Source organism: Colias philodice, chromosome 11 (assembly GCF_061535455.1).
Source record: "Colias philodice isolate Cphi_HAF_F1 chromosome 11, ilColPhil1 Martin Lab GWU primary, whole genome shotgun sequence".
NCBI lineage: Eukaryota > Metazoa > Arthropoda > Insecta > Lepidoptera > Pieridae > Colias > Colias philodice.
Window position 1 is genome coordinate 7,089,838 of NC_143096.1, and position 13,999 is coordinate 7,103,836.

The 13,999-nt window shown below is 32.2% G+C and overlaps 3 protein-coding genes across 12 annotated transcripts in view; 1 reads left to right on the top strand and 2 right to left on the bottom strand.

Annotated features, from left to right (window-relative positions):
• The first annotated feature begins 12 nt into the window (after positions 1–12).
• LOC149484713 (serine/threonine-protein kinase Nek8-like) lies at positions 13–2,800 on the top strand. Its single transcript, XM_089700950.1, has 6 exons — positions 13–99; positions 186–276; positions 658–828; positions 1,908–2,068; positions 2,147–2,297; positions 2,492–2,800. The coding sequence occupies exons 1-6, from the start codon at positions 29–31 to the stop codon at positions 2,726–2,728; spliced, it is 882 nt and encodes a 293-aa protein (XP_089557076.1). The 5' UTR covers positions 13–28; the 3' UTR covers positions 2,729–2,800.
• A 47-nt stretch (positions 2,801–2,847) lies between these two features.
• On the bottom strand, positions 2,848–6,058 carry U2A (small nuclear ribonucleoprotein polypeptide A'-like U2A). The gene is made up of 6 exons (XM_089700953.1): positions 5,873–6,058; positions 5,578–5,725; positions 5,003–5,167; positions 4,404–4,588; positions 3,697–3,846; positions 2,848–3,102 (listed from the first exon to the last, which is right to left on the bottom strand). Exons 1-6 carry the CDS (start codon positions 5,952–5,954, stop codon positions 3,056–3,058), a joined length of 777 nt encoding a protein of 258 aa, XP_089557079.1. The 5' UTR covers positions 5,955–6,058; the 3' UTR covers positions 2,848–3,055.
• A 4,980-nt stretch (positions 6,059–11,038) lies between these two features.
• dnc (phosphodiesterase dunce) overlaps positions 11,039–13,999 on the bottom strand; it is a 264,431-nt gene continuing 261,470 nt past the window's right edge. For all 10 annotated transcript variants that reach the window (XM_089700921.1, XM_089700922.1, XM_089700927.1 and 7 more), the window contains one exon: positions 11,039–13,776. In XM_089700921.1, coding sequence (XP_089557047.1) covers positions 13,714–13,776 — 63 coding nt within the window. In that variant the 3' untranslated portion in view covers positions 11,039–13,713. The remainder of the gene's footprint in view (positions 13,777–13,999) is intronic.

Sequence of the window (13,999 nt, forward strand, 5' to 3'; positions counted from 1 at the left end):
TTGACATTAAATTCAGGCATTAAACAACATGGATGTAACGAAAAGATTTAAGAAAAACAATTTAAAAGTTTTAAAAACAATCGGACAGGGAACTTACGGGTTTGTATTATTGTATTGTTCTTTTTCCATTTTCAGTTAGTTTAAAATCGTATTTCATGCCTTGTGACCTAATTCACGTCTTTTAGTAACGTTTACTTATGTGAGAAGCGGAAGGATAAAGAATTAACAATCGTTAAGGATATAGAACTAAATATTAAAATACCTGCACATAATAAGGTAAGTCTAGTAATATTATAAAATATGTTTTTTGCATACATTATATATAGGTCAAAGATAAACGGCAGTATCACGAGCGCATAATATCGTTCGTTCATAATATTATTAGCGTAAATTTAATTTACATAACTAAGTATATATAAAAAAAAATCAGTAGGTATTACAATTTTTGTATGCATCATGCGATAATTTGAGGATGTTATGTGAGGACGTGAGATGTATTATTATATCATTGTATATCTTCGCATCCCAAATATTTTTAAAATTTGTATTTTTCAGGCCACGATCTATCCATTATCTATTTGGATAGTTACCTACAGGCAAAAGTAATACAATAAGTACTTACCTAATTAATATTAAGTAATTTTTGTCTATTTGTAGGACATTGCTAATGAGGTCAATATTTTGTCATCTATGAATCACCCTAATGTTATAAAATTCTATAATTGTTATTATGTCGAAAATCACGTTTTAATATCAATGGAATATGCAACTAGCGGAAACTTAGCAGAATACATGTATCAGAGGTGCCCAAAGCTCATAAAACAGCAGGTATAAAAAGATGCATTACATTGTATATTACACGGATCACAGTTTTTTATAGTAACTATATTTTAACATACATATGCATTTCAAAATCAACGGGTTTTATTCCTGGCTAGGAACCTGGCAGCTTGTTCGCAATAATGGTGATAATTAAGGTGATAATAATTTAAAATACACCTTTTTTTATTTTTGTGGTAGCTGTTGCATTTTTATATGATCTTGAATATACAATTTATCATAATTCGAAAATGGATGTTGCTGTAGCATTATCGAGCAAAAAAATCACGTTTTCTACATTATTGGAGCCCCCCTAAATTTGTATTTATTGCACGCCTCATAAGCGAAGCGTTGAGGTGGGTACTACTGTCACTTCGCGCAAAACATCTGATTTTTCAAACTTAAAATGTCTTTATGTATCATACATTGCACTTGTAAGATAATACATACACACACATATTAAGAAAAAACACTATTTTTAACGTTCATGATATTTTTGATGTCATTTTTGTTATTTAAACTAGTTAAAAAACAGTTTAAAAAAGTTCTGTCTTGGACGTCCGTGTGTCTGTATGTGCGGATCCTTTTTCTTGTTAACACGATAGCGACCGAAATACTTTACTAATCGAGTCTTTTTTTTCTCTTACGCATGAGTATGCTCAGGAATAGAACCCTTTCATTTTTCAGGGTCTGATTCGATGTGGTTTAATTGTTATTAAATAAACAAAAATAATAATTAATAAATATTTATTAAAAAAAAATTATGAGGCGTGCACTTTTGGATTTTCCAAATTATATATTTAGCTTTTTTAGCATTTGCTGTTTTAGTAGCAGCAGAAATACATCATCCCTGAAATTATTGTATATTTAGTTTTATTTATTTATTAAAGCGTTCAATTGCTTTTTAAAATATTATCTAATTGAGAAGAATAGAAGGATCACGGGTGGCCAAAAGGTCAGGAGACGCAGACAGACAGACAGACGGCGAAGTCTCAAGGACCCGTTCCTTTCGGCAAATAAAAACACCACATAAGCTACCCGCATTTACATATATTATTATGTGCTTAAGATTTGAATTTTATTTTCAGGAAATTTTGTTTTTCTTTTGTCAGGTGCTCTTAGGAGTACATTATATCCACAGTTTAGATATAATTCATAGAGACCTGAAGGCAGAAAATATATTACTGACAGGTGAAAATGGTGTATTAGTAAAAATAGGAGATTTTGGGATATCTAAAATGTTAGCAAGGTAACTAAAATCTGTATTATTCTATTACATAACATATTTTAATTATCGTGATAAGTTTTAATGACATTCGTATTTTAGTGCAAAGAAAACTGCGACTGTAATTGGGACGCCTTATTATTTAGCGCCAGAGCTTTGTGAAGGAAAGCTCTACGATACTAAAAGTGATATTTGGGCTCTAGGATGCTTATTGTATGAAATGTGTACACACAAAAGAGCTTTTGATTCTGAAGTAAGTTTAATCTCGTAATAATTTGTTAGTTTATGTAAAAAAAAATAGTACCTCCTACCTACCAATCGAGCATACAGCCAACCGCTTGTGTTAAAAGGAGGCAAGTTGCCATTATTTCCTCTCTATATATTTTTTTTATTATGCTCGTGTTATTAATAACTTTTACGTTGTTTAAGAAATAATTATGTTTTCAGACATTAATTGGATTGGTTAAAGTAATAACTAGTGGCAGTGTCCTTCCAATTGATTCGACTGTATATGAGAGAGGTATACAAGATCTTATAGATTCTATGCTATCTATTCTGCCTGATAAAAGACCTACGATTAAAGAGATCTTGGGTCGTAAGATTCTTCTTCCAATGATATACACGGTTTATTTAGACGCGGGCGACGATTACTTTTTAAACAGTAAATTAAATGAATTTAAATAATGATGTCTATGTTAACAAATTAATATTTATTACTAGGATTTATTTATTTATGTGTGTATACAAGCTAGTGAAGAAATTAAATGTGATCTTATGTGATGTGATATGAAATAAAACAACAATTTATACTTAAAATATTTTATTATTTAAAGTTAGTTGTGGGAGTTTGTAAAACTTATATGAGGAATGGTAGTATCTGGTGTAGTATCAATCTTTTTCGCATAATATTCTGAAGTACTCTGTTCTTATCAGCAATATATGTGAGTATAGAAAGAATTTAAAGAAGTATCTGTTCTTATAGCTAATACCATACACAAAAATATTGTTAAATTATTGTCCATTACTTTGGCTCGTATCCATCTCTTCATCTTCTTCTTCTGAAATGATAGGATCAAATAATTAGTTTATTATTGTTCAATGTCGGAAATATATTACATATAAGTAAAATGAAAATCGATAATTCTATAAAAAAAAAAAAACTAAAGTAAAGAAAAAGTAAAATGAGATCAGATGGACGACACTGCTATCACCAGCATGTCCTGTTAATAAAATATGTGATTATTCATTATCCATGCAATATCCTAATCCACCATTTGAATAATATTTCGGCCATCTTTACACTTATAAATTATAATAAGTAATTAATTTCTCTTAGCGTCACACACGTGTGTTTACATAAACTAGCAATTATATATTTTATAGAACGATGGTATCTCATACTTTCAAAAATTACAAATCCATACTAATATTATAAATGCGAAAGTAACTCTGTCTGTCTGTCTGTCTGTTACTTAATCACGCCTTAACTACTGAACCAATTTGCATGAAATTTGGTATAGAGATATTTTGATACCCGAGAAAGGACATAGGATGGGTTTTATCCCGGAAATCCTACGGGAACGGGTTTTTCTTTGAAAACGCGGGCGAAGCGGCGGGCGGAAAGCTAGTTAGCAATAAATGAACATGCTTACGTTGGCCATTTTGTTGTGTTTGTGGCGGCAAAGGTTTCTGTCCAGGTATCTGGCCGGCCTGTAACATCCTCGTTAGCCGCTCCACCTCTTGCAATGATGACGCATTCTTGATGGCTTCCCTGATTTTGTGTATCTCTTGAGGTGTAAGATCTAGAAATTGTTTTCAGAATTGTATTAAAGTATTTTCGATGTTATTTGGATAATTATGCATGTGGTCACCTAAACTAATGAATGGATTTGGATAATTGCTGATTAGTTACATAGAATCTTGGAGCAGTTTGGTGACATTTTATGAAATCAAATGAGGTCCAGGTAATAGAATTTCATAGGATATAAAACCTTGACCAAAACAAGAAAGGCAAGTAGACATATGTCGAGTGAAACTTATAGCAACTATAAAAGTATAAAATCCATACTAATATTATAAATGCGAAAGTAACCCTGTCTGTCTGTCTATTACTCAATCACGCCTTAACTACTGAACCAATTTGCATGAAATTTGGTATAGAGATATTTTGATATCCGAGAAAGGACATGGCTACTTTTTATCCCTATAGGATAGGTTTTATCCCGGAAATCCCACGCGAACGGGAAGTATGCGGGTTTTTCTTTGACTGCGCGGGCGAAGCTGCGGGTGGAAAGCTAGTAAGTTATAAAATGTGAACATAACTTAAAAAAAATATATACATATATAAAAAAGTTCTTACTTGTAACTTTTGGATCTGGCATGTTCCCTCCAGGCACAAATGTCTTGGCTTTTCTTGTAATTTCTTTCTGAATTTCTTTTCCCTTTTTACTCTTGAATAGTGTATTTGCTTCATCCCTTTCCTTTTGTTTGATCTTTCTGAAGTCCAGAAGCCTTAGTTCTGGTAGTTTAAATGCCACATATGCCCTGTTATCATTCAAAACAAATTTAATTGATTGCCTAACAATTTTATTGCGTTCTATTTTGGGTTTTCTTGCAGTGAAGCAAATATAACTATTTCATTACATTCATTACCATAAATTCCTAAATTTATCAAAGCTCAAAAAACATAAACATGTACTTTTTATATAATAAGACCTTAACTGTATATTTTTAGCTATATTATTGTTCTCTATGGGTTTGTATCTTCTATATAATAAAAATGAATTGCAAAATGTGTTGGTAAGCGCATAATTTGAGAATAGCTGAACTGATTTTGTTAATTCTTTTTTATAGAATTTCTTGAAGTATGAGGATGGTTATTATGGAGAGAAAATAAAATCATGTGCCACGGGTTAAGCTGAGGCGGACCGATAGTAATATCATAATAATTAATCTTACCTGTAGTGTTGTTTATTGGCAACTGGATTATGCATGAGAGAAAGTGTTCGAAGCTTACTCAATGAGGCCAATGGATCAAGATCTCCCAATTCTGATATATTATTATTTGTTAATATTAGGGATTCCAAGTTAGGCAAATACTGTTCTAAATTTTCTCCTAGCCGTCTGAAAACAAGAGTACTTATTCACCAAGTGTATTTCACAGCTAATTGGCTAAGCTATTTTATGAAGAACCTATGCTGTTTATTGAGTGACAATGGTTAATTAATTCTATGAATGATATTATTTAAAAGTACAATTCAATAAGACAATGGGCTAATTCCACAGTTTTAAATTTGAATGGATGATTAAGTAAGTCAGTAAGATATACATACAAAGAGTAGCAATTAAAAATAAGTTTGAGTCTATGTGTCAAAAATATTTCAAGTTTTTCCTGTCTTAAATCTATTTATAATGCAATCAGCAATTGATCAATCGAATAATTGATTAATGAGCAGTTACTTGGTTAGTATAATTTAAAAGGGTTAGCTTATGCTTAGCTATGGTATGTTTAATTGTTATTAAACAATACTTACACAATTCTGTTGTTATTTAGAAACAAGCATTTTAGTCTTTTAAGTAATGGAAATCCATCGAGTTTCCTGATATCATTGTCCGAAAAATCAATTGTATCAAACTGGTCTAAAGTGGCACCCATGTTTTCTATTTGGGGAATCTTGTAACCTGTAAATATAAAATGTTTTATTTTTTACTGGAATGTCATAAAAAATTGCGGTATTATGTCTTAGTTAGTTCATAATAACTTAACCTTGATTATATTAACATAATAATAACAGATATAAACACACAACAAACAAATAAAATTATAACCTCTAAGATCCAATTCTCGATCTCGACAAGGATTCATATATTGCAACGAACTTTGAATTAATTCAATTGTAAGCTTAACCATTTTGAAATAGTTTTCATGTAGTGTTACAAATAAAATAGCAATAAGATCTTAGTTTTTTTAAAGTTTAATTTTTTGCGTTTGGTACGCCGATTGATGAATGATGATTCGATCTGTGGATTCGATGATTCGTCATTCGATTGATCGTTGGAAGTTTGGAACTTGGAAGTTGACAGTTGACACTTGACATTTTACCATAAACAGAAAGCTTCATTAATGTTGCCCAAAGAAAATCTTAATCTTAATATCTTAATACTATTATAAAGGCGAAAGTTTGTATGGATGTATGGATGTATGGATGTATGGATGTATGGATGTTTGTTACTCTTTCACGTAAAAACTACTGAACCGATTACAATGAAATTTAGCACACATATAGAGGGTAACTTGGATTAACACATAGGATAGGTTTTATCCCGGAAATCCCACGGGAACGGGAACTATGCGGGTTTTCCTTTGAAAATGCGGGCGAAGCCGCGGGCGGAAATCTAGTAATATATATATTATACAGGGTGTAATCGTTAAGTGTGCACAAGTGATTATTCCGTAACTATTGAAGATATAAAAAAACTTTAAACGGATATCGAAAGTACTTAGCCTAAAGAGTAAAATGGCCATAATAATTTTTTTTTAAAAATAAAACGAGAAATAATAAAAAAATTAAAATGTTGTGTGGTTTTATGAAACCACGGTAAAAGTGAAACTTTCCGAACACTGCTTTATACCTACTCGACAGCCGACCGTCACGCGACATGCGCTACACAGACCAAAAAGTTTGAGACGATGTAATAAAAGTTTCACTTTAATAAAATGTTACATTAAACGCTACCTGAAAAATATCCATTTACCTATGATAGCAAAGTTTTTCAGACAAATTAAATGGGGACATCCATTTTCATGATAAATTAAAATACACTAGCGCAAATACGATGATACGTGTTTAACGGGTTAAAAATTACGAAAAAATTATAAGGTGCATTTTTATGTTTTGGTAAACTTTCGTTTTACTACTTAATCTATGCTAAAAAAACTTAAATCATGCTTAAATCAATACAACAACAACATAATAGACGTTAAAAGTTTTAGTTTATAATATTTATAAAAACATGTTTACCAACGTGACTGAATGCAAGCCACGCCTTTGCCAAAAAATAGTAAAGTATCGACACGATGTGGACACGACCCATTATACGAGCAATCATTTAAGACGAATTTTATTGTCATAAGGATCAAGGTTCGCCGTGCCGAGTATAAGTCATTAGGTACTTATAATAAAAAAAATGTATGCGTGTACTAGAGTACACATGTAAGAAGTGAAACTTCTTTATGACCTTAAAAATGTCACGAGTATGGCGTAACGCAAAAATGTCACGCGTACGGCGTAACGCAAAAATGTTACACTAAATTTTTGTCCAACCCCGATAAAGAAGTTTCACTTCAAAAATACAAATAAACAGTAATATGTTTATTTGATATTAATTATTTGATATCTTTCGTAAACAATGTCAAATCCACAGAGCAAGTAAGTCAAAAACTGTCTATCAAATGGTCGTATGTCTCTTTTTTTTGTATAGAAATTAGCTCTTTCTCGGTTTTCAAATGCTAAACGTTGACCAAGACGTTGACATTATTGTATTATGTTTTTTATGTGTGCGTAACCGGGGCCATCATTTTTCGAAAGTTAGTATTACTTGCCTATAACCACAATATACAGATACTTACAGCACAGACTAATAATAATATACTACGTATACAAGTACAAGCTTACAGTAAGGAAACTTCATACAAAACGTCCGAAATGGCTCAAGTACACAAGCAATCGTGTTTACGAGTATCCAAAGGGTATAGAGGGGGATCGATAGTAGCGGGTGACACACCCACAGATTTTAGATGACAGAGATACATAGTATAGAAAAAAGTTTGTAAGTATGTGTTGGAATTATTATTTTTCGATGTGTGAAAAAAAGTGATGACAATGATACACTTCACATTAAATAAATACATCGATTGTTTCAGTTTGTAGCCCTTCCAATAAATATATTTGTAAATACCGTATCTGACTACAAGTTAAAAAGAGACTATTTTTTAATTTCTATAGATATGGCAGCATGAGTTTTAAATTATGTTGACATATTTTCTACCAAAATGATAGCTACAATAATCACTATTAGGAGTCCAGTCTGTTTAAAGATCGCATCTATTTTTTACGCAATCTAGAAGAGCACAAAAATAAAAAAAAATTGGTTGTCTGTGAAGTCGGTTTACTGACGATAGTTGAACGTCGTCCGATTGTGCTTCTTTGTCGCTCTTTCCGCGCTCTCGCTTGCACTTCAAGTCTTACATGGAACGCCTCAGAGCGAGGTAACGCCGCATGAGTCATGTTTTTTCGTGCGTGCAGCCGGCTATATCGAATTATAAGACGTTGTCACGTTAAAAAAAATGGAAACCTTAAAAAAATCTTGTTTAAATTTATGTGCATAATTAGTTACGTAAATATTAGGGAAGAAAAATATATGTAGATACTAGATATTATAATTTATTGTATTTTTATCGATACGTGACGTCACTACTTTGTCAAGCACTAAGCCTGTCAAACTATTTTCAAAAAGGTGGAGGTTCTATGGTCGTATAATAACCCGAAACACTGACACAAAATTTCGGGTCATTTGTAACAGGATGGCGGTTCTACAGGGGTCTGTACGCAATGACAAAAAGAAAAATGATGGTCAGAACGCTGATACCGGATACCGATACTGTAATATTTTTAGAATCTTAACATAAAATATTATAGTATCTTCACCGTGTGTGACGCGCTTTAATTTATTTTTGCATATTTTGTGTTTTAATTTATCGTTTTAAAAATAATTTAGTAGTATTGTATTGTATTGTAAATTCTGGTTTAAAATAATTACTGAATATATGTATAATACAAATATCCAGCATTATAAATATTTAGGTACCTACATTAAATAGCCTTCGGCGTCCATAACAAGACAAGATTTCGAATTATAGCACTGATAAAAACGTATTTACTTTTACAAGGTGTATTAATTCGGATTGTTTCTTCTTGTAAATTCATATTTAGGCTACACCATTTCTGTATTTTAACGGGTTTTAATCTCAAAACTACCACAAAATCAACTGTGAAAAAAAAGCAAACAGAAATATACAGGCCGAATTGATAACCTCCTCCTTTATTTTTGAAGTCGGTTAAATATCAAAAAGGTTACAGCCCTATAGCTATAACAGTGCTTACGTCATAATTTCATCGCAGGGGCTTAGTTTCCACTGTACGTATATATCTGGCAACTGTGCTATAACCTTGCATATAACGCATCTACGCCTTTTATAAGATTATATCGTTGCTTGTAGCGCATCTACGCCTTTTATATTAATCATATCGTTGCTCTAGTTATACAATTCTTAATCAGAATTCAAATGCCTTTGATTTTTTTACTTAGCGCTGGCCCTCTAGATATATTAGTCTGTCCAGTCCACAGGTCCAGTCTATCTTTTCGATACTCCTGTTTAAATAAATAAATTAATATAAAAAAAAACATAAGCCGAATGTTAAATTATTTATGATGCTAGTTTTTACATCTAATCATCAACAACATCATACTTCTATTGAATCTAGATGTTTAGATGCACTTATAGTACCTACTCCCCAATCCACCCGCGCGGAGGGTAGCATGCTCAAAAATCGCACGCCTGTCGATTTTTAAGAAAAATAGAAATGAGTATGCTAATTTTGAGCAACATTACGACACACATGCTATTAAGTAGCAACTGCTCAAAAGAAGCATGCTTGAAATGATCTGTAATATGTACATACACCTTAACCCTTTTCACATGTACCTACTTGCCATTGATTTGCCAGCTCTGGGGGCATATGAATTAATAAATAATTTAGTCATTAGTTTATTTAACGCTGCACGCACTGGACCCCTTTCATGGTGGTGGCTCTATGTCACTATATGATTTTAACAATACTTATTTATTATAGATATTAGGTATATTACATTTTATTTTTGTTTTCTGTATATTGCATTCTTAAATTACAAACATATATGTATGTATAACTTAGATGCGAATCACATAAGGAGGAGGCAGAGCGTCTCAATTCGGCGTCGGCGTCCTATTGGGAGTAGTAGCCGCGTCGTATTGCGGCCGCTTTACACGGTCGCAACTTAGCTCCTTGATGATGGGCGCCGGATAGTGGAACGGGGACATAATCCACCATCCGGTGCGGAGAGGCGGCGTGAGAAGTGTTCCGTTCATGCCGCCTCCCTAGGAAGGTAGAGCTGGCGGTCTCCCGCCACAGCTCTAAGTCGCGTCGGGCCTGGAGATAGGCTGCCGCTGACGGGTCTGCGGACGCGGTTCTACCGAATACCCGCGGCTCCGTCAATACAGCGGCACGGCGGAACACAGTAGAGTTTAGTCGGTAGGTCTCTGCACTCTGCAGGGTGAGTCTGACATAACCCAGGGCCCTTTCCCCGAACGCTCTGGGTATGCCTAAATGCATTCTCCACTATATATAAAAAGATGCGAATCACATTGAATCTAAAGAGATTTCGCATCCTATATGTACAAGCAATAATTTGATGTAGGCTACAGAATTTTTTATAGTTTTGGACAGAAATTTCGCAATAATTTTTGTGACTCATTTAGCAATAGATACGCCCCGGGCTTACTACAGACTTATTGTCCATTTACCATTACTGATTGTTTTAGCTCGAATTTAATTATAGATAGACAAAAAGATAGTGATACTATATTGTAGTACTTACATGAGTCATACACAATCTCGAATAATTTTTTTTTAATTTGCCATAATTAATACAAAAACTAGGTACATACCTACTTGGTTTCCACAGATATCTGTGCATAAAATAAACAAATCCATCGAATCAGGATTATGATTATGATACGGGAAGAGTTGAATCTCCTGTAGGTGCCTAGTTACTAACATAATTTTTGAATTTGATGTGATCTACTTATTTTAATATTTAATATTTGAATACTCATATTGCATTTAGGTACTTACTTAATAATAATAGGATGGGAAAAAATAAAACACCCGCATATTTTCTTCAATATGTTTTTATTCTAAATACATTAATATTTTTTAAATCAACTCAAATATTCATTTAAACTATTATAAGCTATTAAATTTAACATAACCAAAAAGTAATGCGAATGACCAGCATTGCACACTTAACACCGTGTTTATAAATCACCTAAGTATTATTCAATCATAGCGTTAGTTCTCCAAAGTGACGAAACACATTTAGGTTTAATATTAAAGTCTCGGAAAAATACTTATACTCGACATAATATTTCTACAGAAGTAATTCGATAAAGAAGTGACATACCAGATGCACATAAACAATACGAACTAATTTTTGTTCTTTGGTAGTTAGCTAGTTGTAATCGACATATACATACAGTTAATCCTTGAAAATTTGAAATTTAGGTCACTTAGATCATTATTGAATTAAATGTATGTGAAATTCATTTTGATGTTGACCTTTTGGTATTACTGAATGGGTAATTCGTTTGATATATTGTGCAACTGTCCAAATGATTAGATTCTTTTATAATTTTTATAGTTCCCATAAAAATAGAGACGAAGCCATCTCTACATTAAAAATTTAGGATACATTTTACAATTTTCGAGGTTTAACTGTAACATAATCTGAATTCTGAGCAGACACCATCAACTATAATAAACAATAATGAACAATATAAATACATAAAAATCTGTTTTATTAATGTAATAGATACTGATATTCGACTTTTTATTGATAAACATAGGTACATCTCCATTAAACCTTATTTATAACAACGAGCGTATTAATTACTAGTTATAGTTAGGAGGATAATATTTCAAGATATTATTATCGGGTATAATAATATTACAAATTTTTAATAAAGCCAATAAGGTTCATTATTGATAGATCTGTTCATGTGAACTAGAAAATTACGTACGAATGTACAGTCTACGTACATCACACAGATCTAATAATATAGGTACAAATATTTTAATTCTATTACGTACGTACAATGTATATATTTTAAAACAAATGTGTCTAAGCGTAATGTATCTACAACATATATTAGTAAATAAGCGTTTTTATTTTTATGTCTTTGTCGACATACAAGGGTCTAAACAATACCAATATTTAAAAAAAAAAACCATCACACACAGAGATTACTGTGACCTTGCTTGCTGCATTCTCTGCTCGTTTTAGAAATCTAAATTCCTATATGAAAGTGTACATTACATTGGACCTTCATTCTTTACACAAAAATTTATGAATGATGGATCTAATGATAAGCAATACTCGCAAAATTATACATTGAAAAAAAAATAGGAACAAACAGGTAATTAATTTATAAAGTAAACAAATATCTTTTGAGTACATAAAAATATAGAGACCAGCTCATAAATACGTTTCTTATAATTGTAGACTAAGTCAATGGATACTAGAAATGCAACCATAATACATTTTTTCATACTCTTGTGATGTTTCAGCGATTAGTTAGGAAGTTAGATAAAACGTTAAAAAGAAGGTAAAGTAAATAGATGCATTTCGAAATATTAATTATAAATATACATTTAGATCAGCGGCGATATGTCGTTGTTTTTGGCTTTCAGTAGTCCGTCTGTATTGTAAGTTGTGAAGAATAATATTTTTTATAGAATAAAACTCAAGGTGTTGTGCGCATAGATTTTTGATAAATTACTCACTAAGTATTAAGAACTATTGCAAAGCCCGGCCTGTCTGAATACTCAACTTTGTGAGTGTCCAGTGTAAAACTTAGTCACAAATCACGCCATTGTTAGTATTTAACACTTCAATACTTCAAGCCGTTAGTTGCATCAAAAAATATACCTAAAATTCCCAACTAATTTTTGGATAAATAACTAGGTTTATAAGTAATGTACAAAAATAATAAATTATTCTAAGAGAAAATAATGGGATCGCCAGCGATCCATAACAAGAAATGAGGTGCCATTAGGTTATCAAATCAATGAAGTAAAGCTATCTAATAGGATGAAATCCATTTTGTCTTTTTACAAGTGACTGGCCGAATATATAATATTCAGAAAAAGACATGGCAACGAATCAAAAGACGACATTATCTTAAAACACTACGTTTAAGATATCTAATATGTTAATAAATTTTGGTGATTAACATCATTATCGCAAACCCGTATTAAATATGAGAAATGTGGATGATATGACAATATAAATTACCCTTTCATACCAATTAATAAGCGTTTTCAATGTCCTTACTTTAATCGACGTATGATGTCGACGACTAAATCTACTTACACGAATTTAATTTTACAAGTTGGAGACCAGCTACTTACAGGGAAATCGAAAGTAAACTAAAAAGTAGACTTCATATATCTTTGGTTAGACAAAACAAAACGGTCGTTACAAAACACTAAACAATCGAATGTTATACAGTCATTGGAGGGATATACTTAGTCGTTAGGTAACTCTAAACAACACTGCGTAGTAATCACATACAAATAATTATCATCGAAATGACACGACCTCCGAGTGAATCGTTTCATTCCGACAGTTTAAGCGTCAACAAGTGTAATTATTATCCAACGAGCCTCGCGCCGTCTAAGTAACAGCGGTGGTGCGAGGCGAGCTTCCGCCCAGCGGCCGCCCTACTGCCAGAGCTTCCACCACACTTGCATTTTCTCAGAGAGTTTCTTACAAATTCCCATCAGCTTCCGTCACATCCCACCATCCCCCTCGCCCTCGCATTCTTCCGAACCTTCACCCTCTTCGAGAGTCACCTGTACAAACAAAAAGTTTTGTAAATTACTATAACAGTTACCAACAGTAACATACCAACAGTAACACAAATAGTATACTATTTGGATGTTATTGATTAAACTCAAATACAAAAAAAAATATTCAATACATAATCATTCAATAAACATACATTTTAGAAGTACTTTTGAATTATGAACTATTATTATTAACCACTAATTCTGAAAGTATTTTATACAGGGAAGA